At 50.0% G+C, this 27,795-nt stretch overlaps 4 protein-coding genes and 1 pseudogene across 9 annotated transcripts in view; 3 read left to right on the forward strand and 2 right to left on the reverse strand.

Moving 5' to 3' along the window:
* Window positions 1-2,091: 2,091 nt before the first annotated feature.
* Window positions 2,092-8,658, forward strand: MMP19 (matrix metallopeptidase 19). Of its 2 annotated transcripts, XM_004053321.5 has the most exons (9): window positions 2,092-2,358; window positions 2,664-2,749; window positions 3,842-3,972; window positions 4,196-4,411; window positions 5,341-5,586; window positions 6,351-6,479; window positions 7,078-7,242; window positions 7,403-7,530; window positions 7,711-8,658. In XM_004053321.5, exons 1-9 carry the CDS (start codon window positions 2,272-2,274, stop codon window positions 8,047-8,049), a joined length of 1,527 nt encoding a protein of 508 aa, XP_004053369.4. In that variant the 5' UTR covers window positions 2,092-2,271; the 3' UTR covers window positions 8,050-8,658. The 2 variants fall into 2 exon arrangements, with proteins under 2 accessions (XP_004053369.4, XP_055215400.1); XM_055359425.2 differs by lacking the exon at window positions 7,711-8,658 and having other exon boundaries at window positions 2,104-2,358; window positions 6,351-6,585; window positions 7,403-7,531.
* Window positions 8,659-8,837: 179 nt separating this feature from the next.
* On the reverse strand, window positions 8,838-14,277 carry LOC101131060 (uncharacterized; annotated as a pseudogene).
* Window positions 14,264-24,114, forward strand: DNAJC14 (DnaJ heat shock protein family (Hsp40) member C14). 3 transcript variants are annotated; one of them, XM_055359422.2, is made up of 7 exons: window positions 14,264-14,375; window positions 16,363-17,825; window positions 21,589-21,695; window positions 21,908-22,027; window positions 22,362-22,522; window positions 22,619-22,721; window positions 22,907-24,114. In XM_055359422.2, the coding sequence occupies exons 2-7, from the start codon at window positions 16,419-16,421 to the stop codon at window positions 23,115-23,117; spliced, it is 2,109 nt and encodes a 702-aa protein (XP_055215397.2). In that variant the 5' UTR covers window positions 14,264-14,375; window positions 16,363-16,418; the 3' UTR covers window positions 23,118-24,114. The 3 variants fall into 3 exon arrangements, with proteins under 3 accessions (XP_055215397.2, XP_018894139.1, XP_063549974.1); XM_019038594.4 differs by lacking the exon at window positions 14,264-14,375 and adding an exon at window positions 15,436-15,585; XM_063693904.1 differs by lacking the exon at window positions 14,264-14,375 and adding an exon at window positions 15,443-15,932.
* Window positions 24,115-24,396: 282 nt separating this feature from the next.
* Window positions 24,397-27,132, reverse strand: ORMDL2 (ORMDL sphingolipid biosynthesis regulator 2). The gene is made up of 4 exons (XM_004053327.5): window positions 26,986-27,132; window positions 25,924-26,098; window positions 25,604-25,755; window positions 24,397-24,839 (listed from the first exon to the last, which is right to left on the reverse strand). The coding sequence occupies exons 2-4, from the start codon at window positions 26,095-26,097 to the stop codon at window positions 24,704-24,706; spliced, it is 462 nt and encodes a 153-aa protein (XP_004053375.1). The 5' UTR covers window position 26,098; window positions 26,986-27,132; the 3' UTR covers window positions 24,397-24,703.
* A 71-nt stretch (window positions 27,133-27,203) lies between these two features.
* SARNP (SAP domain containing ribonucleoprotein) overlaps window positions 27,204-27,795 on the forward strand; it is a 65,323-nt gene continuing 64,731 nt past the window's right edge. For 2 of the 3 annotated variants that reach the window (XR_010129324.1, XM_055359426.2), the window contains exon 1: window positions 27,306-27,432. Coding sequence is in view for 2 of the 3 variants with exons in the window: in XM_055359426.2 (XP_055215401.1) it covers window positions 27,397-27,432 (36 nt within the window). In the remaining variant the exon portion in view is untranslated. Of the gene's footprint in view, window positions 27,433-27,795 lie in introns of all 3 variants that reach the window. The other variant, XM_004053324.5, reaches the window with a different exon arrangement.

Consider the following 27,795-nt stretch of genomic DNA (forward strand, 5'->3'; position numbering starts at 1 on the left):
AGATGGCTGTGAGAACTATAGGAGGTAATATATAAAGCATGTAATACATAGTAGCTTTTTATTTATTTATTTATTTATTTATTTATTTATTTATTTATTTATTTATTTTTGTGGGGGGGACAGAGTCTCGCTCTGTCGCCCAGGATGGAGTGCAGTGGTGCAATCTCAGCTCACTGCAACCTCTGTCTCCCGGATTCAAGCAATTCTCCTGCCTCAGCCTCCTGAGTAGCTGGGATTACAGGCGTGTGCCACCACGCCTGGCTAATTTTTGTATTTTTAGTAGAGACGGGGTTTCACCATGTTGGTCAGGCTGGTCTCAAACTCTTGACCTCAGGTGATCCACCCACCTCGGCCTCCGAAAGTGCTGGGATTACAAGTGTGAGTCACCATACCCGGACTTTAATTCCTTTAATTTTTTATTTCCATAGGTTTTTGGGGAACAGGTGGTATTTGGTTACATAAGTTCTTTAGTGTTTAGTGGTGATTTGTGAGATTTTGGTTCACCCATCACCCAATAATAGGTATTTTTATTTTAATTAATTAATTAATTAATTTTGAGACGGAGTCTCATTCTGTCACCAGGCTGGAGTACAGTGGCGCAATCTCAGCTCACTGCAATCTCCGCCTCTCCAGTTCAAGCAATTCTCCTGCCTCAGTCTCCCGAGTAGCTGGGATTACTGGCGCATGCCATCACACCCGGCTAATTTTTGTATTTTTAGTAGAGACAAGATTTCGCTATGTTGGCCAGGCTAGTCTCAAACTCCTGACCTCGTGGTCCGCCCACCTCAGCCTCCCAAAGTGCTGGGATTACAGACGTGAGCCACCGCTCCCGTCCGGTATTTTTAAATGTAAGTTTTTCTTCTTTTCCTTGCATAGCATTTAAGGCCCTCTCCAAATTCTGTCTCCCAACCATTTTCCCACCCCGGTCATTCTTTGACAGTGATTTATTAAGCACAGCTTCGAAAGCATGGAGGTGGCCTGGGGTAGGCACTCGGGCTTCAGTGGTGAATGAAGCAGTCCTGACCCTTCTGACTTACTGAGTACAGCAGTCTCTCAGCTCTGCACTTTTACTCAAGACCTGCACTGTCTGTCTCTCAGTATCCTTTTACCCTATCAATTCTTTTTTTTTTGAGATGGAGTTTTTGCTCTGTTGCCCAGGCTGGAGTGCAATGGTGTGATCTCAGCTCACTGCAACCTCTGCCTCCTGGGTTCACGTGATTCTCCTGCCTCAGCCTGCCGAGTAGCTGGGATTACAGGCGCCCGCCACCATACCTGGCTAATTTTTGTATTTTTAGTAGAAACAAGGTTTCACCATGTTGGTCAGGCTGGTTTCGAACTCTTGATCTCAAGTGATTCACCCACCTCAGCCTTTCAAAGTGCTAGGATTACAGGAGCGAGCCACCATGCCTGGCCTTACCCCATCAATTCTTAGCTGGCCTTCAAAGCCCATCTCAAAGCCTGACTTCTCAGCAAACCTCCCCCCAGCCCCAAGCCCCTTAGGGTGAATCACCTCTGGCCTGGCACGCTGGCTTCCCTCTTCCCAGGTGTCTAGATCTGCCTCACTGGATCCGTAAGCTCCCTGAGGGTAGGCTCTGGGCCCTTTACTTATTTGTGCCCTTGTTAAGTCCCACCTACACCCACATATTCCAGGCTCATTAGATTCTTGAAATAATGACTTTTTATTAAAGCAGACATAAGTAGGTTGCAGGAGCATTTATATTCCCAACTTGGTCTTGGGTACAAAGAAACTGAGACTTCACACTTGACTCCTTCACCTGAAACCCAAGCTACCTCAGCTGTTTCCTACCTCTCAGCTTATCCTAGGGAGACTCAAAGGTAGGGGCGGAGTGATTTGCTGGCCCAGGGTCCCTGAGGCACATTGATGTCTAATTCCAGGGGATGTCCATGATCCCTATCTCTAGTCTCTCCAGAGATTCTGGTTCTCGTCCTGCCTGGATGCTCACCCTAGGGCAGTATGAAGTTTTTCCATCTCCAGCAGAGGACTCTGAGGGAAGGGATTGGGAACTCTCTTTGGCTTCTGCTCTCTGGTAGGGCAACGGTTAATGGTGAATTGCAACATATCTCTTGGCTGAGTCACCTCCCTCTGCCTCTCCCCCAAATTCCCCTCAGCTGTTATAAAGAGGACTAGAGGCTGGAGAGTAAAAAGAACTGGGGGTAAGAGCCCCTCTGCCTAGCACTGCTCCCCCCAGGCTCCCAGAAATCTCAGGTCAGAGGCACGGACAGCCTCTGGAGCTCTCGTCTGGTGGGACCATGAACTGCCAGCAGCTGTGGCTGGGCTTCCTACTCCCCATGACAGTCTCAGGCCGGGTCCTGGGGCTTGCAGAGGTGGCGCCCGTGGTAAGTCCCCCAAGAAAGAGACCTGGGCCAGCGGAGGGACAGGGGTTACTGCTCCACAGCTCCATCGAAGCCTCCCTCCTGACCTTCAGCCTGCCTGCCTTTCCCTTGCTCTCTCTGCCCCATGGTCTACCCTGCCCATCTCCCGCTGCTTCCCCTTGTTCCACTTGAGCCCCTTCTCTAAGGTGCTTCTCCATTAGTGCTTCCATATCTGGTCCCTCCACTCCTGATGGATCTGTTAGGTCACTTAGAAGCTTTACTCTGAGACTAACCCCCTTTTAACCTGCTTACCTCCACTCCCATCATAGGACTACCTGTCACAATATGGGTACCTACAGAAGCCTCTAGAAGGATCTAATAACTTCAAGCCAGAAGATATCACCGAGGCTCTGAGGTGAGAAGCTATGAGGTGTAGGCCTTTAGGGCTAAGGTCTCAAGGTCTTCTTCCTTCTCATCCCTTCCTCTCCCCAGGCCCACCTCCTCCTGACCCTAAACCATGCCAGGGATTTAGAGATGGGTGGTGATCATTATTATGGTGGTGGGGCATGGGGTGAGATGGGGATTCACAGACGAGGAATACAGTCATTGGATCTTCCTAGGCCATAAGCATTCCTTTGGAGTCTCTACCCACATCATATCTCAAATACTAATATTTAGTTATAGTCCACATAAAGTACAATGATATGTAAAACTGAGTTGAGTTGTTGACATGCTGTTACCTTTTGTGGGCCTTCAATTTGGTACTTATTTATTTCTATTTTATAGTTTTATATGTTGATGTAATGGATTGTTTTTCTTTCTGCTCTCAGATATGTTCAGGTCCCTTGAAAAGCCCCTAGGCCCTATGACAGTCCATAGATGGATGAAATTGCTCCAGAGCAAGCTGGGCTGGGATGGGTATCCATTCAGGAAGGGAGAAGGCTGAAGGAGGACAGGCTGTCAGGTGGGAGCCCTAGTGGAAAGCTCTCCAGAGCAGGGGAGCCAGACACCTCCACAGAGTAGGAGAAGGTTAGAAATTGCAGTAGAGGGGCTGGGCATGGTGGCTCATGCCTGTAATCCCAGCACTTTGGGAGATCCAGGCAGGGGGATTGCTTGAGCCCAGAAGTTTGACAGCAACCTGGGCAACATAGTGAGACCCCATCTCTACCAAAAAAGAAAGAAAGGAAGAAAGAAAGAGAGAGAGAAGAAAAAGAAAGGAAGGAAGGAAGGAAGATTGCAGTAGAGGAGGAAGGATACACCTGAGGGCAAACTTACTCAAATAAAAGACACTGAAAATGGGGAGATGAAGCTGGAGTATCTCCATTTCTGCAGAACAGAAGAGAAAGTCCCAGTTATGAGGACTGGAGGCTGGAGTAACCCTGTCAGCTTCAGGGATTCTGTGCTATTCTTGGCCATGACCTTGGGCAGCAGGAAGTCAAAGAGCAATCATCTCCCAGTCATTTCAGATTTTCCTGTCCTGGTAGACCCATCCCTCTCCCTCCTTCAGAGCTTTTCAGGAAGCATCTGAACTTCCAGTCTCAGGTCAGCTGGATGATGCCACAAGGGCCCGCATGAGGCAGCCTCGTTGTGGCCTAGAGGATCCCTTCAACCAGAAGACCCTTAAATACCTGTTGCTGGGTGAGAACAGAGCCTGGAAAAGAGAGGGAGAGGAGGGGGTGATGTGGTTCTGGCGTGTGGGTGGCATTAGGACAGTCTGGACCAGCTCAGTGTTGAATAGATAATCACCTGGTGATTACCTGGTTGTCACCTGTCTTGGGGGTTGAGTGCCTAAACCCAGAGGAGCTCTCTGGGGTTGGCAGAAGGATCTGTATTTCTAATCTGTTTTCTGGTCATTAACTAGGCCGCTGGAGAAAGAAGCACCTGACTTTCCGCATCTTGAACCTGCCCTCCACCCTTCCACCCCACACAGCCCGGGCAGCCCTGCGTCAAGCCTTCCAGGACTGGAGCAATGTGGCTCCCTTGACCTTCCAAGAGGTGCAGGCTGGCGCGGCTGACATCCGCCTCTCCTTCCATGGCCGCCAAAGCTCGTACTGTTCCAATACTTTTGATGGACCTGGTAGGCAACAGTTCTCAGTTCCCACCTCATAGACCTCTGAGATTACCTCTGTCTCCTTGAACCAGTGACTCTAGAACCTTGATGTTTGGGCTGCTCTTTATCCCACCTGCACCATACGCTCTCTAATTACCTTCTAACGGGAGCACGGGCGCAGTTGGTCATCTACATGGAGCCTCCTGTTTGAAACTTCCTCCCTCCCTCCCTTCCTTCTCTCCTTCTCTCTCCCTCCTTCCCTCCCTTCCTTCCTTCTCTCCCTCCCTTCCTTCTCTCCTTCTCTCTCTCCCACCCTCCCTCCCTCCCTTTCTTCCTTCCTTCTCTCCCTCCCTCCCTCGCTTCTTTCCTTCCTCTCTCTTGCTTGCTTGACAGTCTCACTCTGTTGCCCAGTCTGGAGTACAGTGACACAATCATGGCTCACTGCAGCCTCAACCTCCCAGGCTCAAGTGATCCTCCCGCCTCAGCCTCCCAGGTAGAGACTACAGGCAAACACTACCATGCCTGGCTAATTTTTGTAGAGATGAGGTTTTGCTATGTTGCCCAGGCTGGTCTTAAACTCCTGTACTCAAGCAATCCTCCTGCCTTGGCCTCTGAAAATGTTGGGATTACAGGTGTGAGCCATCACCCCTGGCTGCCTATGCTTCTTTTTCTTCCTTAAGTTCCCCTGTTCAAGGCATACCTTAGAGGTATGGGCCAGAGAGGACTGGGTCAGAGAGCAGGGAGTGGCTGGGGAGGTAAGGGACAGTGATGGGCATTCGTGAGAGAACTGGGTGATGACAGGGGAATCTGAAAGGGGAGAAAGAAGCATCCAAGAGACAGTGAACATAGCTGGGGGAATTTTAAGGGTATGCATTAATTAGAGTTTATAATAGGCAGGGTGTGCTCTAGCCTAGCGGGCTCTGACCTCCTTCCTGTTCACCTTTGCCTTTGTCCAGGGAGAGTCCTGGCCCATGCCGACATCCCAGAGCTGGGCAGTGTGCACTTCGACGAAGACGAGTTCTGGACTGAGGGGACCTACCGTGGGGTGAACCTGCGCATCATTGCAGCCCATGAAGTGGGCCATGCTCTGGGGCTTGGGCACTCCCGATATTCTCAGGCCCTCATGGCCCCAGTCTACGAGGGCTACCGGCCCCACTTCAAGCTGCACCCAGATGATGTGGCAGGGATCCAGGCTCTCTATGGTCAGTCCCTCCCCCTAGTGAGGGGGAGGGTCAGTCTGACTCCCACGTCAAGGCTTGAAGAGACAGGTCTAGCCTCCATGTAGGGATATAGCTTAGTGTCTTTCTTCTCCTCCAGCCCAGTTACTCAGGCTTCTTCATTTTCAGGAGCAGTTTTTCTCGGACTCTTCTATGTCTAATCTTCCTTCCAGGCCTCTCTCCTTACACCCATGCTTGGGGATGGAGAATGCACCTTCTTTTTTTTTTTTTTTTTTTTTTTTTTGAGATAGAGCCTCACTGTCACCCAGGCTGGAGTGCAATGGCGTGATCTTGGCTCACTGCAACCTCCGCCTCCCGGGTTCAAGCGATTCTCCTGCCTCAGCCTCCCAAGTAGCTGGGATTACAGGCACACGCAACCACGCCCAGCTAATTGTTTTTGTATTTTAGTAGAGATGGGTTTTCACCATGTTGCCCAGGCTGGTCTTAAATTCCTGAGCTCAGGCAATCCACCCACCTCAGCCTCCCAAAGTCCTAGGATTATAGGCGTGAGCCACCACACCAGGCAAGAATGCACATTCTAACAATCCTCCTTCTCCCTTTCTGGTGCCTCTCAAACCTAGAACGTGTCTCCCGCTGATATCAACATAATATTGCCTACCACAAATGAAAACGCTCTAGGATTCCCTTTTCCCCTCTGTATGGGGCCTCTGAGCAAAACTTACAGGAGACTGGTGTGGAGGACAGGTGCTGTGAGTTCTCTCCCTAAGCAGCATTACTTTACCTTATAGGCAAGAAGAGTCCAGTGATAAGGGATGAGGAAGAAGAAGAGACAGAGCTGCCCACTGTGCCCCCAGTGCCCACAGAACCCAGTCCCATGCCAGACCCTTGCAGTAGTGAACTGGATGCCATGATGCTGGGTGAGGCCCCTCCCCTCCAGGCTGTTGGCAGGCGGTGGGGGCAGCCTGCTGATCCTGAGGCCTGGACAAATGGGAGTGACATGGGACTTCAGCATGAGCAATGGAGGTTAGACCCCAGGCATTAATGACCATGGAAGGAGACATGTGACATGGGGAGGGAGAGTTCGGAGCCAAATTAAAGGTGGCTTAGGCAGGCACTTACCAAGGCTGCCACGCTCTAAGGGCCACTAGAACACATCTGGAAATGCAGCAAGATGGAGAAAACTATATTACCCAGATTGCCTGTTAGAGAGGGTGCACCTGGTTGGAAGGACAACTAGGAAGCCACTTGGAGGGGAGGGTGAGGTTCCTAAGGAGGAATAGCTATCTGCAGGGCTTTTGTTTTGTTGAGTGGACCAAAGCTGAAACGCTCTGAGCAACAAAGCATTCTGAGTCCTCTTTGTCTGCCTTTAATTTTCTCTTTGAATTAAAGTTGAATGAATTTTTGAAGAATCAGCCTGCAGGGAGAGGGCAAATTGTTAGTCGGCCTGAGATACCCCCAAATTTCTGTCTACTTGACCTCTGTCTTTTTGACTTATTGACACACCATTACGCTCAGGGCCCCGTGGGAAGACCTATGCTTTCAAGGGGGACTATGTGTGGACTGTATCAGATTCAGGACCGGGCCCCTTGTTCCGAGTGTCTGCCCTTTGGGAGGGGCTCCCCGGAAACCTGGATGCTGCTGTCTACTCGCCTCGAACACAATGGATTCACTTCTTTAAGGGTAAGGGGGCTAGTTACAGTGTCTTACTTGAGGAGGGCCTAATCTTAAAGAAACTATAAAAGGGAGGGAGATGAGAAGTTTCTGAATGGGTGGACCGGAGGAGACCAAAAGCTATCACCTGAGGACAGAGGTGACTTGTTCTTTCCTCACATGCTCTCAGGAGACAAGGTGTGGCGCTACATTAATTTCAAGATGTCTCCTGGCTTCCCCAAGAAGCTGAATAGGGTAGAACCTAACCTGGATGCAGCTCTCTATTGGCCTCTCAACCAAAAGGTGTTCCTCTTTAAGGTATAAAGTTCAAAGCAAGGGCAAATCCCTTCTTAGGAGGAGTGGGCTACCTTATACTGAGAAGCAAAGCTTGCGCTTGAAGGGAGATGTTCTGCAGCTGCAGTGGGCTGGGGGTAGACCCCTGGGGGTCCTAAGCTCTCTCCTCTTCCTCTCCCCTCTCCCCACCCATCCCATACCCAGGGCTCCGGGTACTGGCAGTGGGACGAGCTAGCCCGAACTGACTTCAGCAGCTACCCCAAACCAATCAAGGGTTTGTTTACGGGAGTGCCAAACCAGCCCTCGGCTGCTATGAGTTGGCAAGATGGCCGAGTCTACTTCTTCAAGGGCAAAGTCTACTGGCGCCTCAACCAGCAGCTTCGAGTAGAGAAAGGCTATCCCAGAAATATTGCCCACAACTGGATGCACTGTCGTCCCCGGACTACAGACACTACCCCATCAGGTGGGAATACCACTCCCTCAGGTACGGGCATAACCTTGGATACCACTCTCTCAGCCACAGAAACCACGTTTGAATACTGACTGCTCACCCACAGACACAATCTTGGACATTAACCCCTGAGGCTCTACCACCCACCCTTTCATTCCCCCCCAGAAGCCTAAGGCCTAATAGCTGAATGAAATACCTGTCTGCTCAGTAGAACCTTGCAGGTGCTGTAGCAGGCACATGACCATAGACCTCAGGCCTCTAACACTTCCAACTCCAGCCACCACTCTCCTGTGCATTTTCACTCCTGAGAAGTGCTCCCCTAACTCAGATCCCCTAACTTAGATTTGGCCCCCAACTCCATTTCCTGTCTGTCTTAGACAGCCCTTCCAACTGTGTCATCTCTTCTCTGGAGGTCAATGGTGGAGGGAGATGCCTGGGTCCTGTTCTTCCTACATAAAATGCAAGAAAACAGCATGGCCAGTAAACTGAGCAAGGGCCTTGGAATCCTTGAGAATCACATTTATGTGCTTATGATTACGGGCAAGCTAATTAACCTTGTTGAATCTCAGATTCCCCATTTGCAACATTAGGTTAATACCAGTACTGCAGGATTGTTGCACTAAATGAAATACTGTATGTGAAGTGCCTGGCACAGTGTCTGGTACATTTGTGTTTAATAAAAGCTAACTCCACATTCATAAGAGAGGACTGAACAGCTCTTCCTCTAGCTGTCTGGCTGTATAACTCTTACAGTAGTCTGTATAATAAGGGCATCTCTATTAGATCTTTAGGGGAGAGAGGATTTGTTAAGATGGTTAGCTCTTTGTTTTGGGGTACAGAGAAAGAAAAGAGCAGCAACAGCAGAGGCTGGACTCCCTGGTTCAGTATTTAATGCCATTTTATTCACATGCTCCCATGTTCTCCCTCCCTCCCATTGTAGCCTTGCTGCCCAGGGGAGGGATATGTCTTCCTTTATGCATCTGGGAAACCAGGAACAGACCTTGCGCAGGACAGTCAGAGGGTGAAGAGTTAGAATGGGTGAGTGGCTGGAACAAAGTTCTGGTTAAGGAGGAAATTAGTGCCACCCACGGTGAGAAGCAGAGAAGGCACTTGCATCCTATGCAGCCCTGAAGACCAGGCTCCTTTGGGCAAAAGGCAAGACTCTGGCAGGTGGGCCAATGCTCTCTCCTTGGAGCAAGAAGCCAGCTTTTGGGGAAGGCAGGTCCTGAGGCAGGCGCTGCTCTGTGGTCTTCCCCAGGTTGAGGAGAGAAGTGGAAGCCCCATGGAAGATACTGCTCCCAGCTAGGGTAGGAGGCGGAGGTGGGGGTGGGGGTAGTTTAAGCCTATGGGGCCCAGGGGGAAAGGCCAAACAGAAACCCAACTACCCCCTAATGAAGGGCCTGGAGGTTGGGGTATCTTGGAGCTCCTCAGAGCCCTTCTTCCCATCAAAAAGGTATCAAATGCCTTGGAAGCTCCCTGATCCTACAAAACAAAAAAACGCTTATTTTTACCACTGTGAGGCAAGCTGAGGTGAATATTTAAAAGGCTATTTCAAGACGAGGTGCGGTGGCTATAATCCTAGCACTTTGGGAGGCTGAAGCAGGAGGATCACTTGAGCCCAGGAGTTCAAGACCAGCTTGGGCAACATAGGGAGACCCTGTCTCTGCAAAAAAATAAAAACGAATAAATAAAAATTAGCTGTGTGTGGCGTCTGTGGTCCCAGCCACTCGGGAGGCTGAATGAGAGGCTCGCTTGGGCCGGGGAAATCAAAGTTGTCATGAGCTGTGGTCATGCCACGGCACTGGACAGAACAAGACCTTGTCTCAAAACAAACAAATAAACAAACAAAAGCTATATGGGTAAGGCTTGGAGGGAATTCGTGAGTCAATTTCTTTGGGGACCAGGGCACCTCTATTATTGGTCAGAGGTAAACATTCATACTTCTCTTCCTCCCCCTTCCCCATAAGAGTCTTCTCTGTTCTTGGAACATATCCCTACAAAGCTGGTCTGGGTTGAGGCACAGATCCTGTCCCCAAGTCCAAGAGGTGGGGAAGTTTGTGTGCAGGTCCTGTGGGCTCAAACCCTGCCCACCTAGTGTTCCCAGGCCCTCACAGGGGTGAGGGAAAAAGTGGAAGTCTAGGCTCAGGTCTGGTTAGAACCAGAGATTAAGGTGAGGGGTACAGTGGAACCACAGTCAGAATCCAGGTCCAGGACGGTGTGGGGGGCTGTGGTCTGGGGTCCTGGTCCCAGTTGGCACTCTTGAAGACTCTGGAAGTAACTCTGGAGGGACACAGGGCAGAGAGGGAGTAAGGAGGGGCCTGGGTCAGAGCCCCCCTCCCACCCTGACCATCCCCATATGTCCTCTGCTCCAACTGCCCAGGGTGTCCCCAAGCCCCCCACTCACTGGAGCGAGACTGTCAGCAGGGCTGCAGGTATTGGCAGGGAGCTGGTGCCGACAGCTGCCCTCACAAAGCCCCACCCCAGAGGGGATCCAGTGCCATTTGGCCTTTTGCTGAAGGGTCTGAAGGAGTTGGAGATGGCTTTGCTGGTGGCTTAAGACCACTGCTGGCCGGGCGCGGTGGCTCACACTTGTAATCCCAGCACTTTGGGAGGCTGAGGTGGGTGGATCACTTGAGGTTGGGAGTTCAAGACCAGCCTGGCTAACATGGTGAAACCCCATCTCTACTAAAGATACAAAAACTAGCCAGCCATGGTGATGCATATCTGTAATCCCAGCTACTCGGGAAGCTGAGGCATGAGAATCACTTGAATCCAGGAGGCGGAGGTTACAGTGAGCCAAGATCATGCCACTGTACTCCAGCCTGGGTGACAGAGTGAGACTCCGTCTCAAAAAAAAAAAAAAAAAAAAAAAAAAAGACCACTGCTTCGGAAGGGGCAATACAGACTCAAGAAGGCCTCTTTAGGCCCTGAATCCTACCCTATACACACTCACATTCTAAAGAAACCCATTTGACCTTCCTGTTGTTTCCCTCAAGCCTCATCTTCCCCGCCATTTATTCCTCTTTTTTTTTTTTGAGATGGAGTCTCGCTCTGTTGCCCAGACTGGAGTGCAGTGGCGCGATCTTGGCTCACTGCAAGCTCCACCTCCCGGGTTCAAGCCATTCTCCTGCCTCAGCATCCCGAGTAGCTGGGACTACAGGCGCCTGCCAACAGGCCCAGCTAGTTTTTTTTTTTTTTGTATTTTTAGTAGAGATAGGGTTTCACCGTGTTAGTCAAAATGGTCTCGATCTCCTGATCTCGTGATCCGCCCGCCTTGGCCTCCCAAAGTGCTGGGATTATAGGCGTGAGCCACCGTGCCCAGCACCCCCCCGACAATTCATTCTAAGAGAAATTCTTCAAAATTCTATTCTTTCCTCCTAGACTTCCCTGAGATCCTCCTTTCCTTCTGTAACTCTTTCCTGCTTCCCCTGACTCCTTCAACTTTTTTTTTCAGTGCCCTGCCCCATTCACCTTGGACATCCTCCCCTACTCTCCTTCCTCAAGTGTATTTCTCCCTTTCCCTCCTTAAGTCTAGGAACTGGGGACATGAGTAGGCACAGGTTAGCTGCTTCTGTACCACAGCACTAACTCACCATTACCGTGGCCTCCATGTTCCTCAGGCACGAGCTTCCACTGGGCCAGGGCTCCAAGGGCCCCCAAGGCTGGCCAGATCCCCAGTAAGACCCAGCTATATCAGCAGAGAGAAGGCAAGGCTGGAAGTGTCGCAGGCGTTGGCCCAGCCAACTCCCCAGTGCCAGCCCCTCCAGGAAGTAGTCAACACAGGCCACAAGCACTGCAGAACCTAGCAGGGCTGTGCCCAGAACTGTGAATGGACATGGCCACCAAAGTGTGAGCAGGGCTCCCAGCAGCGCCAGCCCCACCAGCCCCCCAGCTGGCACCCAGGCTGAAGGTGGTTGGTAGACAGGCTCAGAAGCCAGCAGGGCTCCGGCACCCAAGGTCAGGCCTAGCAGGAGACCAGTCAATAAGAGCCCAACACAGTGAACCAACATGGTGACCACGCCGCAGAGAAGTCATGATGACCATGGCGATCCCCACTCTCATTTCCAGGGTCAGCTGTGTCTTCAGCACCCGCACCTTGTGGCACAGTAGGAAGCTCACCAGCGCTCCTGACAGCTGACCGGAGAGAAACGTCACTGTCTTGAAGCAGCAGTAGCCTGGGAAGTGAGGCAGGAGGAATTGAGAGGCAGGAAGGGGGCTCTACAGGGATGACTCTGATGAATTCCAAGGGAGAGGAATGGCTCACTAGAGGAGCAGAAGACAGGAGCAGCACGTCAAGGGACCTCAAGGCCAGGGGCAGAAAGGGGTCGCTTAGGGTCGGGGCGGGGGGCACTGTTTCAGGAACTGTGAGGGAATGGGAGGGAAAATCAAGAGGTAAGATGGATACATTGAGGGGAGTAAGGATAGAAAGAAGGTCTAGTCCTTTCAGGGATAGCAGATAGGAAAAAATCAGCACAAGCTGATTCAGGTTTTTGGAGAAGAGTGAAGAAGTCTGAAATATAGCGAATAATTTAGGAATGGGGTTTTCAGGTAGGAGTTAAGAGAAGAGCAAATGATAGATGCCAGAGGTGAAAGCTGGAAGGCATGGGCATGGAGGATGGACAAGAAGCTGGCAAGAGCAACATGGGCCTAGGAATACAGCCAGAGCAACATGGACCACACTGGAGGTAGGAACCCCTGGCAGAGGAGGTGAGATGGCCTAGGAGCAAGGAGGAAAGCTGGCATCATCCTTGAGGATGACAGTCTTGGGCAATGGCCCCCCAGGTCCTTGGCCCTGCCCTCACTGAAGCAGCAGTAGATGATTCCAAAGTAGCAGCAAAGGGCACACACCAGGGCAAGTGCCAGTTCAGGATTGTCCTGGGGTTCCAAAACACATCTTGGGTCTGGAGGCTCTGGGAATTGTTGATTAAAGGGCCTGGGGTCAGATGTCACAGCCAGGGGCAGCAAGACTTCCTCCATGGCCAAAGAGAAAGTGGTCACAGAGCGGAGGTGTCAGCTCCTCTCATCCATCCATGAATGTCTTTAGGGGATTGGGAAACCTGCAGCGGGGCACGGGGCAGAAACTCAGGTGCCCATAAATCTTGAGGACTCTGTACCTCTATTTCTTTTAAATAATGGTGCCCATTTCAGGAGCCAGTATGACCCTGTTGAGGTAACTGAAGAAATCTACAGGATTGGATTGAGAGGAGCAGGATCTGTCTTTACCACTCTCTGAAACAAGTACACTTAAGTAAAATGTAAAATGAAATCTTATAAAGTAATGAAAATCTTATAATGAGCCTTTGCCTCCCCCCACCACCCTGCAGCTCTTCAGGGTGAGGGTGGAAAGAACAGGAAGCCCCGGGTGTGTGGAGGGAGGGGTGCTGGGACATTATTGCCCCATCTGCGACTGGGACTTCATACTACCCCACTGGATTGGGAAGGGTGAGGTTAATAGAGAGGGGAGAGGGAGGGAGAACAGGAGAGTATGAGTCATGGTGGGGGTCTCTGGACAGCTGCTCCAGGCCCAGGGCAGAAAGAGGGAAAAAACCAGACACCAAGAGTTTGGGAGGAGGAATTAAGTAGAGACAGTCACCCACAGTTTGTCAGGGTTTTAAAGCCTCAGCTTCATGCTGAGATGGAGTTGTTGGAGGAAGAGGCATCCAGCCACAGTCCTAATCCCACAGCCCCTCATGGAATAAGCAGGGACTTTGCCCACAGACATCTCACATCCTGGTAGCCACTCGCACCTCCCTTTAGGATATTGGTGGGACTTTTCCTACCTCACCCTTCCCCCAGCGGTATCAGGGCTGCCAATGGGATTTGAATTCAAATCCTGAAAGGAGAACACCAAGGAGGAGCTGGCATTTCGGGCACTGTGGGAATGAAGTGGCAAAAATGCAGGCACATTACTTTCTTCAGCTGTCCTTTGGATATCAAGGTCCTTACAGGCTGGAGGGTTGGCTCTCGGAGCTCCTCTCCTCAATCTGCTTGGAAGTCTGGGGACCCTGAACAAAGGGGGGTTGGGGAAGGGATGTTAACTACTCACCATCCTGCCAGGGTTGAGGAGAGGAGGGGGTGGAAGTGCTTCCCTAGACCCCCAGATGCATCCCTGCTCGGAGGTCCTAGACGCCGGGGGTGCGGCTGTCGGTCAAGAGCACCCCCAGGGTCACTCTGTTTGTTGCTGCCTAAACTCTTTCAAGTCGCAGCCCAGGCTCTGTGAGCTAAATGCAACTAGCTTGCAGGGTGGAGAAAGGGGACAGGGCGTGTGTGTTGGGGGGTGTGTGTGCGCGCGCGCGCGGTGGGGGGAGGAGGGGTGACATCACAAGGCAGGCCCCTCCAATTCTTTCCCGTGTGTGTGGGGGGACCCAGGTTGCCTACTGTTCTAGTCCAGGACCAGAGACCCCCAACTATATAGCAGGTAAGAGTCTTGAGGGTCACCCCAAGAGTTTTGGGGAAGGGTCTCCGAATACTTAGGAGATGACAACCGGAAGCTCTCAAAGCCCCAGTAGGGGTCCCAGCGCCCCCCTAGCTCCAGCTTGGTTTCTTCCACTTTCCAGAGAATTGGAGTATTGTCTTCTGGAGAACCGGGTGGTCGGGATCGTGGACCCAGGGAAGGGGCTTTTGCTGGTCGGGGAGCGCCAACTGGGGGTTCATGGGTGGAAAAACTTTCGGATCAAGACGGGGTATAAGGCTAGAGGCGTGTGCAGAGGAGGGGACCGACGGAACGGGGACCCAACTGGGTCTACGTGGGGGCGGGGGCGCTTGTGGACGTCCACCAAATAGCTTGGTATGCAGATGAGATGTCAAGCAGCAGGTAGATGAGTTCAGTGTTCTTTGGCTCACGGGTAAAGTTCTGAGCCGAGCCAAGTTACGTTCCCAGTTCCTAGGCACCGCTCGGTGATCGGGCCTGGGGAGCTGCGTCCCGAGGGGCGGATCCAGGTATAAGGGGCAGCTCGCCAGCTGGGTCAAGCGCGGGGGAGGCCGTGGGTTGCTGTGAAAGGAGGGGCAGTGCTGCGGGGCGAGGGAGGGGGCCAGCCGGGGCACCCTCTCCTCTGCTCCACCTCCGCACCGCAGGATACAAAGGGGCCTGTGTCCTCGCAGCTGCCGGCACGGAAGGGATCAGGGCCGTGACTCTTCTGAGCTCCCTGGTTTTGTCTGCAAGGGAAACAGACTATATGTGGCTCGGTGGCTGCCCTCCATCTCCCAGGAATACAAAGCCTAGGAATACGCCCAGAGCAATCCTGAGAGTCTGCCCTTAGTCTGCAGGCGTTGGTGCAGAGTCCACTTGCCTTGCTTCCTGCGGTGCAACCTGCGGGAATCCCATTCCCACACGCGGAGGGAAGGGCCTTTAAATGGCGGGGCCAGTACTTCCTTAGGACCGCCTCCTTGGAGTCGACGCAGCGCTAGCTGGACTGACTTGCCTCTCAGCCAACCGCTATTTCTTTTCCTTCCCGTCTCTTCCCTGGTGACCCCGGAAGTGGAAGTAGGCCCAGGTCGGCGGCGGCCGCGGGGACGGAAGGCGGAAGCAGAGCGTGAGCGGGAGGCGGAGCCGGGAGAGCGGCTCTCGTAGCTCTCACCCTGGCCCCAGGCCGGGCGGCTCGAGGGGGAGGAGTTACCGCCGTTCTTCGGTACGTCCGTCTTTTTTTTTTTTTCGTTTTTTTTTGTTTTTTTGAGATGGAGTCTCGCTCTGTCACCCAGACTGGAGTACAGTGGCACGATCTCGGCTCACTGCAACCTCCACCTCCCGGGTTCAAGCGATTCTTCTGCCTCAGCCTCCCGAGTAGCTGGGACTACAGGTGCGCGCCACCACGCCTGGCGAATTTCTATATTTTTAGTAGAGACGGAGTTTCACCATATTGGCCAGGCTGGTCTCGAACTCCTGACCTCGTGATCCGCCCGCCTCGGCCTCCCAAAGTGCTGGGATTACAGGCGTGAGCCACGGTGCCCGGCCACCTTCGTCCCTTCTACACAGCCGGTGGGTTCCCTGGTAGTCTTTCTTAGGGGCAGCCCTAAGCTCCGCCCCCAGATTTTCCTCCAGGGCCGCATGGCCCCCACCCATTACTGGAAGTCTGTGGCCCCCTTTCCGGCGGTCTTTCCCATTTTCCTAAGAGTGACCCACCCTCCCCCGACCACACCCTTTACGGTACCTCCCTGTTTCCCTGATTGAAGGTTATAGTATAGTTTCTGGGGAAAGAAAAAAAACTTAAGTGATTTGGAGGAGAGGGGAGGGAGCAAGCAGGGTTGTGGTGAGTCTAGTTTTGGCTTATTGCTAGGAATAGCGAATGCCCCAAAAGAACTTGGGAAAACAAGGGAGGTGGATGCATTAAATGTGTCCACTATTTGAGATTGTTTAATTCCTCTCTTGGTCTCATCCTTGACTGTCTCCACCTTGATATCTGTTACAGGCATCAGAACACACCATGATGGCTGTGACCTAAGACCCTCAGGAAGCCCCGGGGTCATGGCCCAGAAGCACCCCGGAGAAAGAGGGTTGTATGGAGCCCACCACAGTGGTGGTGCCTCCCTCAGGACTTTAGGACCCTCCGTGGACCCTGAAATACCTTCATTCTCAGGACTCAGGGACTCAGCAGGGACTGCTCCTAATGGTACCCGCTGCCTCACAGAGCACTCTGGTCCTAAGCACACACAGCACCCAAACCCAGCCCATTGGTTGGACCCAAGCCATGGCCCCCCAGGGGGTCCAGGACCACCTAGAGATGCAGAGGACCCTGATCAGAGTGAGACGTCTTCAGAAGAAGAGTCAGGAGTGGACCAGGAACTCTCAAAAGAAAACGAGACTGGGAACCAGGAGGATGGGAACTCTTTTCTTTCCATTCCATCTGCTTGCAACTGCCAGGGAACACCTGGAATTCCAGAAGGGCCTTACTCTGAGGGAGGAAATGGTTCTTCTGGCAACTTTTGCCACCACTGTACCTCTCCAGCTTTGGGGGAAGATGAGTTGGAAGAGGAATATGATGATGATGAATCTCTCAAGTTCCCCAGTGATTTTTCACGTGTGTCCAGCGGAAAGAAACCCCCATCCCGGAGACAGCGGCACCGCTTTCCAACGAAGGAGGATACTCGGGAGGGTGGACGTAGGGATCCCAGGTCCCCTGGTCGACATCGGCTGGGTCGGAAACGAAGTCAGGCAGATAAGCGCAAAGGCCTGGGATTGTGGGGAGCCGAGGAACTATGTCAACTTGGACAGGCAGGCTTTTGGTGGCTGATTGAACTGCTGGTATTGGTGGGAGAGTACGTAGAAACTTGTGGCCATCTCATCTATGCATGCAGGCAACTGAAAAGCAGTGATTTGGACCTTTTTCGAGTTTGGATGGGAGTGTGGACAGGGCGGTTAGGGGGCTGGGCCCAGGTCATGTTTCAGTTTCTAAGCCAGGGGTTTTACTGTGGAGTAGGACTGTTTACTCGTTTTCTTAAGCTGCTGGGTGCTTTGCTGCTCCTGGCTCTGGCCCTCTTTTTGGGCTTTCTACAGCTGGGATGGCGGTTTCTGGTGGGACTAGGTGACCGGTTAGGCTGGAGGGATAAGGCTACCTGGCTCTTCTCTTGGCTGGATTCTCCAGCCTTGCAGCGTTGCTTGACTCTGCTGAGAGATAGCAGGCCATGGCAGCGGCTGGTAAGAATAGTTCAGTGGGGCTGGCTGGAGTTGCCTTGGGTCAAGCAGAATATTAATAGGCAGGGGAATGCACCTGTAGCTAGTGGGCGCTACTGCCAGCCTGAAGAGGAAGTGGCTCGACTCTTGACCATGGCTGGGGTTCCTGAGGATGAGCTAAACCCTTTCCATGTACTGGGGGTTGAGGCCACAGCATCAGATGTTGAACTGAAGAAGGCCTATAGACAGCTGGCAGTGATGGTGAGTACCCTTCTGTTTCCTGTTCCTCTCTTTTGTTCCCATATTTTTTTTTTTTTTTTTTTGAGATGTAGTCTCGCTCTGTTGCCCAGGCTGGAGTGCAGTTGCACAATCTCAGCTCACTACAACCTCCGCCTCCTGGGTTCAAGCGATTCTGCTGCCTCAGCCTCCTGAGTAGCTGGGATTACAGGTGCGCGCCACCATGCCCGGCTAATTTTTTTTGTATTTTTAGTAGAGATGGGGTTTCACCATGTTGGTCATGCTGGTCTCGAACTCCTGACTTCATGATCCACCCACCTCAGCCTCCCAAAGTGCTGTGATTACAGGTGTGAGCCACTGGTCCCAGCCTGTTCCTATATTTTCTATTCCAGTTTTAGGGAGAGTGGAATAAAGGGAAGGCAGAGTAGAAAGTTAATGGGTAGGTGAAGGTTAACGTTCTTTTTTTTGAGACGGAGTCACGCTCTATCGCCCAGGCTGGAGTGCAGTGGCGTGATCTTGGCTCACGCAAACTCCGCCTCCCGGGTTCACGCCATTCTCCTGCCTCAGCCTCCCGAGTAGCTGGGACTACAGGCGCCTGCCACTGCGCCTGGCTAATTTTTTGTATTTTTAGTAGAAACGGGGTTTCACCGTGTTAGCCAGGATGGTCTCGATCTCCTGACCTTGTGATCCGCTCGCCTCAGTCTCCCAAAGTGCTGGGATTACAGGCAGGAGCCACTGCGCCCAGCTGGTTAACATAGTCTTAGGAAAGAGTTATAAAGACTTTTTGGGCCAGGTGCAGTGGCTCACACCTGTGATCCCAGCACTTTGGGAGGCCAGGCTTGGTGGCACATGCCTGTAGTCCCAGCTACTCGGGAGGCTGAGGTGGGAGGATCAGTTGAGCCCAGGAGGTCGAGGCTGCAACAAGCTGGGATCATGAACCTACAGTTTGGGCAACCAAGCCAGACCATCTCAAAAAAAAAAAAAAAAAAAAGAGATATTTTCCCCTCTACTATGGGGTCTGATCTTCCCTCCATTTTGTTTGTCACGAGATATATTTTTTGAACCTGGTATATTAGGCAGTGTAGAACTCACTTACCTGGAAAATCTAGGTGAAGTCCCTCTAACTGGAGTGGGAAAAAGACCTATTCAGAGAGCACCTCAGTTGCTCTTACCTGAACAAATGAGGGTTTTCTTTTTTTTCTTAAACATGGGGTAACCCAACTATTTCTCCCAGAGAAGCAAATATGAACCTAGTATGGGAGGGTCAGGGAGTGCATGTAAGTATTTTAGCACCAGGTAGGAGAAAACAGGCTGTTTCAAGATCAGCAACTCAGAATAGGAGAGGGAAAGAAAATGGAGGTGTATGCATATGTATGTCATACATGAAAATATGGTTGCTTTTATTGATAAGAGGGTGTGCAGGGCCAGGCGCGGTGGCTTACGCCTGTAATCCCAGCACTTTGGGAGGGTGAGGTGGGCAGATCACAAGGTCAGGAGATCGAGACCATCCTGGCTAACACGGTGAAACCCCGTTTCACCATGTTAATGGTGAAACCCTGTCTCTACTAAAAATACAAAAAAATTAGCCGGGTGTGGTGGCGGGCGCCTGTAGTCCCAGCTACTCGGGAGGCTGAGGCAGGAGAATGGTGTAAACCTGGGAGGCAGAGCTTGCAGTGAGCCGAGATCGCGCCACTGTACTCCAGCCTGGGTGACAGAACAAGACACCATCTCAAAAAAAAAAAAAAAAAGAGGGTGTGCAGATGGGAGTTGTCATGCACCTTATGCTTGAGGGAAATGGTTTAATACAAGCATGCAATCAAATTGCATTAGAAGTAGATATTAGGTTGATATTAGAAACGGATTGTTACTGCTATTTCTGTACAAATAAAACTATTATGAATATAAGTAAGGTGTGTAAATTGGAGGCCTACTTACACTGGAGTGTATGGAGCTGGACTGGTAAAACATCACAGTGTGCAAATTACCTCAGTGGCTGCATGACACCAAAGAGGAATGGGCAACTAAAGTTTCCATTAATGATTAAAGGTACAGTAAACCACCACACCTGTAACTTACCAAAGGACCGAATTAATTTGGTGGGAAATGTATGCCCCTTAGTAGGTAGCTTGGTATATTCTTTTTTTTTTTTTTTTTTTTTTTTTTGAGACAGGGTCTCACTCCAGTTCCCCAGGCTGGAGTACAGTGGCAGGATCTCAGCTCACTGCAGCCTTGATCCCCCAGGCTTAGGTGGCTTCCACCTCAGCTTCCTGAGTAGCTGGAACTACAGGCGTGCATCACCACACCTGGCTAATTTTTTGTATTTTTGGTAGAAATGGGGTTTTGTTATGTTGGCTAGCCTGATCTCGAACTCCTGGACTCAAGCAATTTGCCTGCCTTGGCCTCCCAGAGTGCTGGGATTACAGGCGTGAGCCACTGCGCTTGGCCTCTGCTGTATTCTTAGAGTGGGTAACAATTGTTTACTCTCATTGTTACTAATTCTACTAGTAGTAGAGCTCTTTTCTCACCTTCTTTTAGTAGACATCCTGTTTTGGAGAATATTATTTCTTAACAAAAATTCTCATTTTTCAATTTCTCTTGAAGTAGAGATGTAGTTAAGTTCCCCTAACCTCAAAACATCTATCCCTATACCCCAAAGATCTCTCTCTGTCCTGGACCAGAGTGTCTCTGGGCTTTTATTGAACCTCTCACTGCCTTACTAAGCCCTAGTGTGAACATGACTAAAAGGCTGTTCAATTAGCTTGGGAATGTGGGAAATTTAACAGCATTTTAGTTATTTGGCATCAGTCAGGAGACTAGCTTTATCTCTGCATTTTTGGGGAATGGGGATGGGTACAATCAGGAAGCTGTAGGAAGAGAGGATATTACTTGTCTTGGAGAGAAGGCTGAAAAGTACATAAAGTCTCTGAGACCATGATATGCTATTTCATTTCTGGGACTGAAAGGCATATCACTGTAGGAAGTTTTGGATATGAGAATTTTCTAGTTAAAAAAGAGTTTCAAGATGTAACATCTTTGGAACTCTTATTTTATGCCTGATACATGTGTGTGCCAGAGACCAACTGTCCCTGTTCATCTGGGATCGAGGAGTTTCTAGAGGCATGGGACTTTTTAGTGCTAAAACTGGGACAGTCTCAGGCAAACTGGGATGATGAATCCACCATAGTACCTGATTCTTTGCTACATACTTCATATATATTCTTATTTAATCCTCCCAACAATCCATGATAGATATTCAGGCTGACATGATAGATAATCCCAACAATCCATGATAGATATTCATGGTGGCACACGCCTGTAATCCCAGCACTTTGGGAGGCTGAGGTAGGCAGATCACTTGAGGTCAGGAGTTTGAGACCAGACTGGCCAACTAGATGAAACCCCGTCTCCACTAAAAATACAAAAAAATTAGCTGAGTGTGGTGGTGCATGTCTGTAATCCCACCTACTAGAGAGGCTGAGGCAGGAGAATTGCTAGAACCTGGGAGGTGGAGGTTACAGTGAGCTGAGATCGTGCCACTGCACTCTAGCCTGGGTGACAGAGTGAGACTTCATCTCAAAAAAAAAAAAAAAAAAAGATATTCAAGGTAATGTAGCTAATTATAACAGAGCCATGAATTGAACCAGATCTGCAGAGTCAGAGCAATTAATCATTAAGCTACACTGACTCTTCAAAAGGGTGATGAAAGAGAACCCTTTGATATGAGAATAAATTCAAGGTGAGGAGAGGGTTGGAATGGATTTGTAATGAAACCTCTCTGTCTTGGTAGGTTCATCCTGACAAAAATCATCATCCCCGGGCTGAGGAGGCCTTCAAGGTTTTGCGAGCAGCTTGGGACATTGTCAGCAATGCTGAAAAGCGAAAGGAGTATGAGATGTAAGTTGGAGATGGGAAATCATCAGATAATGGTAAATGAAAAATCCTCAATAGCAGAGGCATCTGGACTTGGGGGTGGAGGCTCGTTGAGATGGAGAGAACTGAAGTCACTTGTCTTTCTCGCTAGACAGGGGCCTCAAGAGGCCAACTGATATGTCTTCCTTTGTCCCTCCCTCAATACCTTCTGACTTACAAAGCATTTCTTCTATTAGGAAACGAATGGCAGAGAATGAGCTGAGCCGGTCAGTAAATGAGTTTCTGTCCAAGCTGCAAGATGACCTCAAGGAGGCAATGAATACTATGATGTGTAGCCGATGCCAAGGAAAGCATAGGTATGAAATAGGAGAGGGATGGGACAATCACAGCTCAGGGATTATGTAACCAAGGATCTTTCTAGTGAGTACTGGTAATTCTGAGTTACATCTGTATCTCATAATTAGTAAAAAGACCCTTAAGTTTCTACCTTTGTCATATTGTCAATAGACTGACGATTTTAATTAGCACTAAGAAACATTAGCTTTAAGATAGAACGTTGAAGGGATATGAAATACTAAGTGGGGTAATTTTAGATGTTTCAGCCCTATTTGTGAATAATGGTAAGACTACTAGCAGTGCCCTAGGTAGGCTTGACAAATTATTAAGGAACTGTCCTTTTGTTGGTTGCAGGAGGTTTGAAATGGACCGGGAACCTAAGAGTGCCAGATACTGTGCTGAGTGTAATAGGCTGCATCCCGCTGAGGAAGGAGACTTTTGGGCAGAGTCAAGCATGTTGGGCCTCAAGATCACCTACTTTGCACTAATGGATGGAAAGGTGTATGACATCACAGGTACTCTCTGTCCTCTAGAAATACAGGCTCATACTTCCTGATCTTTTATGTGCTCTAAACTGCGATGTTTTGGCTAATTATTTCTCATGTTTATAGAGTGGGCTGGATGCCAGCGTGTAGGTATCTCCCCAGATACCCACAGAGTCCCCTATCACATCTCATTTGGTTCTCGGATTCCAGGCACCAGAGGGCGGCAGAGGTAGGTGGTATTTCTGTCAATAATCTATCCACTATTTCAGTTTTTAATACGGTTTCAGATGACCTGCTTTTTAGGACACCCAGGGGCCTTGTTTTCTAGGAAGTTTGGGAACTGATAAGTATATCTAACTTAGGTAACCATATGACTCTAACATCTCTTGCCTTATTTCTTCTGTTTTACCTCAGAGCCACCCCAGATGCCCCTCCTGCTGATCTTCAGGATTTTTTGAGTCGGATCTTTCAAGTACCCCCAGGGCAGATGCCCAATGGGAACTTCTTTGCAGCTCCTCAGCCTGCCCCTGGAGCTGCTGCAGCCTCTAAGCCCAACAGCACAGTACCCAAGGGAGAAGCCAAACCTAAGCGGCGGAAGAAAGTGAGGAGGCCCTTCCAACGTTGATGCCCCTTCTCTTTCCTCAAATCAATGTCAGGGAGTCAAAAGGGCTGTAGCACAGGATGGAGTTTGATTTATCCCTCCTCCCCCAACACCTAGGAACTGAATCTTTTTTTATTTTTATTTTTTGAGATGGAGTCTCGCTCTGTTGCCCAGCTGGAGTGCAGTGGTGTGATCTCGGCTTACTGCAACCTCTGTCTCCCGGGTTCAAGTAATTCTCCCATCTCAGCCTCCTGAGTAGCTGGGATTACAGGCACACACCACCACACCTGGCCCAGCTAATTCTTTTTTGTATTTTTAGTAGAGACGGGGTTTCACCATGTTGCCCAGGCTGGTCTCGAACTCCTGAGCTCAGGTGATCCACCCGTCTTGGCCTCCCAAAGTGCTGGATTACAGGCATAAGCCACTGTGCCCGGCCTGAATCTTGTCTTTTGACAATACCAAAGAAATAGGGGGTAGCTAGAGTAAAGAACCTAGGGCCTGGACCTGGGCTGGACAGTGTATCCCTTTAGGTGTGGGAACTGGGTATTTCCCTGGGGTCTGTATGCCTTTGTCTTGTCATTTGCTTTTAGGGCAGATGACACTTTTTCCCACCCTTTTAAAGCTACAAGTCTATCTTCTTTCTTGACCCATTTCAGGAGGGAGCCCTCTCCTTTATCCTGATACAATATTTAAAAGACAGAACAAGAAAGCATGTAGCCCTAATGATAGGAGATTACCGCATAGAGTTCAGAGACTGGAAACTGAATTTTCCCTCGACTTTCACTTTGTGGGTAAATCACCCAATTTTAGGCTCTTTTCTGCAAGGATGGCCAAAATTAATCATTTTTAAAAAGTAGATTCATGCCCACTGCCCTTGGGTGAGGGGGAAGAATACGGGAGTTCCCAGAAGCCCCCATGTGATCCAAGGGTTTGTATTTTTTTTTTTAAGTTTGTTCATATTTGTATGTACATAACTATTTAAAGCCAGGGGATTATCTTTCTATAAATGTATAACTGGCAACCTGTATCTTCCCTCTTTGTTGCCCATATAGCCGGAGCCCTTTTTCTCATTTGAGAATCTCTTCCCTACTAAGTGTTAAGCTTAGAGTGAAGGGCACCTCCTACTGGACCAAAGGAGAGGGGATTGGAGAATTGTTTAAGTTTTATACATTAGGTCAGTATTCCATCTTCCCACCCCCCAGCCTTATGAGGACAGCTCTCTACCCTTCCTGATTAAACTGCAGCTATAGCTGAAAAAAATTATTGTAAGAAAAATACACAGCAAAACAGAGCTGGAAGGTGGTAGGTGTAAAAGATATGGAAAGATGTAATCACCAAAGAAGCTGCCCAAATGGCTTCCTGCTACAGAGGAGAGTGATTTGGCCCTTACCTCACCTGCCTTCCTGATTCAAAGAAACTTGCCACTAGCAGGACTGGGCCCAGGAGCCCCATTTGCCAATCTCTTCTCTTCTTGGGAGTCTGGGAAAGGTTGTATAGTTCTCAGGCTTTAAAGGTGTAGAAGACAGTATGGAGAATAAGAGAAGGATGTTTTATAGTCCTCTGTTTCAGTGCCTTCCCCATGCCCATGGAGCTGTCCCAAAATCCATCCCTCAGTATTTGTTGATGCCAAAGACACGAACCCCATGTAACTGGGGCAACTTTGGCAGCAGTACACTTAGCAATGAGGCTGTGTTGATGAGGAAGTGCGCAGCATCATACTTGGTATAGAAGCTGGCCAGGAGATAGCTGGGGAGAGAAAAAAATACGGTGAGTGAGGTTGACCTTCTCTATCCATATTCTTTTTTTTTTAAGAGACAATTCTCACCATGTTTCCCAGGTTGGAGTGCAGTGGCTATTCATAAGTGTGATACGTGCAATACAACCTCAAACTCCTGGGCTCAAACAATCCTTCTGCCATAGCCTCCCAAGTAGCTGGGACTCCAGGCATGCACCACAGTACCCTGCTCTTTCTCTTCTATTTTAAATGACCAGTTTTACTGTATATAGTTCTAGATTATCTAAAACTATTCCAGCTATATCAATAGCATTTACTTTGGAGTTCAGGAGATAGCACCTTTAACTGGAGACTATAAGTCAGTATCTGTTAATTGTTAATGACATGGCAAATGACGGCTCAAGCTATTTCAGTCTGTATGACTGTTACAGTCCTCTTTGCTTCCACTCCCTACAGTGTTTTTGAAGATTAATATCAGTTCTGCCTTTATTTACTTCTTTTGGCAGTGTAAAATCATTTGGTTTTATTTGGCACTTATCTTTTCTCAGTCCCTTCATTTCCTTACTACCAAGGAGGCAGCAAGGAATGCCTGATTACAGTATTGACTGTAATCTACATTTTACTGCTCTCTGTAGGCTTAGAACTAGTATACCATAATATCTTCAAAGGGTTTTAGATGAGTAGTCTGCTTTTTAACAGCTTCCCTATGGGCCTTTCTACCTGGCTCTTGGAGCTCTTTCTAACCCAGCATATCTCATTTCCCCCATAGACTCACAGCACAATAGGAGAGATGCTGAGGAACTTGCGGGAAGAGGTAAACTGGAGCCCATAGTCCATTTGCTCCCAGTGTGTCAGTAGCCGAGCCTTTCCTTGGTCAGGAGTCTCAAAGGGTGTCCCTTTCACCGTATGAAGGAAGACATACATAGCCTGGGAACAGGGAAGGTGGCAGTGTGAGGTGCAGAAAGTAGTTTTTCAGTCAAAGGATTATGTTAAGATCCCAAAAGGAACACATAAATCCCCAAACAATTGGTGATTTTATTTTGCTTTTGGTTGGGAAACCCTGGGGTGGGTACAAGGGCTTGGTTTAGTGCTCACCAGGTTATGGATGACGTTGGTCAGGGTCCAGACAACAGGAATGCTGAAGAAGGGGATGCTGAGTAGAACCATATGCAGCAATCCTACCAAGATGATGTAGGCCAGCCAGATGCCTCGGCTATTCATCACTCGGGTGTTGGGGTTTACTTCGCTGTGTGCCACCCCCACATTCATCCTAGCCATAATGGGGGATCAGGCAGGAGTCCAGCTCAGTTTTTTCTCAACCCCTCTTTGAGCTATCTCCCAGTTGTCTCTCAGATAGCCCCAATCCCCTGAACTCTATTGGGAATGAAGAACTTACCCATCACGCAGAAAATAAAAACTGAAGACTTGGGGAAAACTTTAAAAGACAAGAAGAGTCCTCACTACATTTTAGAGACATAGTCATTTTTGCTCTGATCTTTACACGTCAACTGTAACATGAAGGTGTATGTGTAGGCTTGGGGCACTCACTTCAGGGAGCAAGGGAAATAGGAGTATCTGACTTTCCTGAAGAAGTTAATAACCATGAAGAGGTCACGTACACCCAGAATTCCAGGCGAAAGTCATGGAATCATCAAAGAACCACTAAGAAGGGATGACAGAGTAAAGCTCACTCTGGTCCCCACTTTGTTCTCTGGGGCTTGTCCACCCTCTCTCTCACCTCCGTGGCATGTAAACAGTCTGCATCCCCATTACTTCTCTCAAGCGTGGGGCACGACAACAACTTGCCCACGGCTTCTGGACTGGGTTAGGAAGGGACCTGAGCTCAACACCTCGAAAGCTGGAGCCTTGGCTCTGACTCCAGAGGCGGCAGTGATTATCTGAACTCGGATCTTTAAAATTGTGGTAGCTCTAAAGCTGATGATGTCTGGTTAGGAAGCGGCTCTTGCCCGCCCCAGCCCCACCGCCAGTTCCTTAAGTCCGCCCCATGCCCCTCCCAGCTTCCTCCTCATGTTCATCGGTTTTTTCAGGGCTCCCTTCAGCGCTCCCCTCTCAGTATTTAGGTCACCGCTCCCTCGGCGCCCCTTTCGCCTCCCACCATTTTTCCTCAGCAACCCTTACAGTCTTTGCAGCTCCTACCTGCCAGCTCAGATCCCCGTCCGGCTATGGGCGCGGCGCCGGCTACCACACCTGAAGTCTCCAGGAAGTAACGCCTCTCCCTCTGCCCCTTTCCTATTGGAGGAACAGAATCAGCGCTGCCACCACCCGTTGGTTGGTGGTCTGTAATGCAGAAGCACAGTTGGTTGCCATTTCTGTCGTTCGCAAGATACAGTGCCCGCCCCTCTCCCAGTTCCACCTTTTGAAAGAGGTGGGGAAAGTTGCCGAGAGAAGTGAGAGCGACGTCAGCGATTGACCAATGGGAAGAGCTGATGGTATGGCGTGGGAGCAAGAGTGACAACGATTGGTCAGCCTTGCATCTCTACGCCTAAGGCGGGAGCTCCTGGAGGCGGAGGCCGCGGGTGGGGGCCTAGTGGAGTGAGGGGTAAGAAGATGGCGACCGAGACGGTGGAGCTCCATAAGCTAAAGGTACTGTGAATCGGGGAAGGGCTGAGTTGGACTTTTCTAGGAACTGAATTCTACACGGTAGCTTGCGCCTTCTCCTACGTCTTCTCCGTGCAGCTTTTTCCACTTCGTTTCTCGGCTCCCGCCGTAGCTCTTTTGTGCCACCCTTCCACACTACGCCTTCCCTAATTTCCCATTTCTCCTCACGGCTTTACTGCTATATTTATTTGTTATTTCTGCTTCCTTCATCATTGTATCGTCCGTCACCCTTCCCCACTGGGTTGTGTAAGTGCCTTCTACCTGTTATACTCTTCGTTGCTTTTCAGGGCTGCATTACGTCAGTTGGTCCCTCCTTTTTGCCCCATGTCGGAGCCAGGATCCGTTTTT

This window comes from Gorilla gorilla, chromosome 10, assembly GCF_029281585.2.
Source record: "Gorilla gorilla gorilla isolate KB3781 chromosome 10, NHGRI_mGorGor1-v2.1_pri, whole genome shotgun sequence".
NCBI classification, from domain to species: domain Eukaryota; kingdom Metazoa; phylum Chordata; class Mammalia; order Primates; family Hominidae; genus Gorilla; species Gorilla gorilla.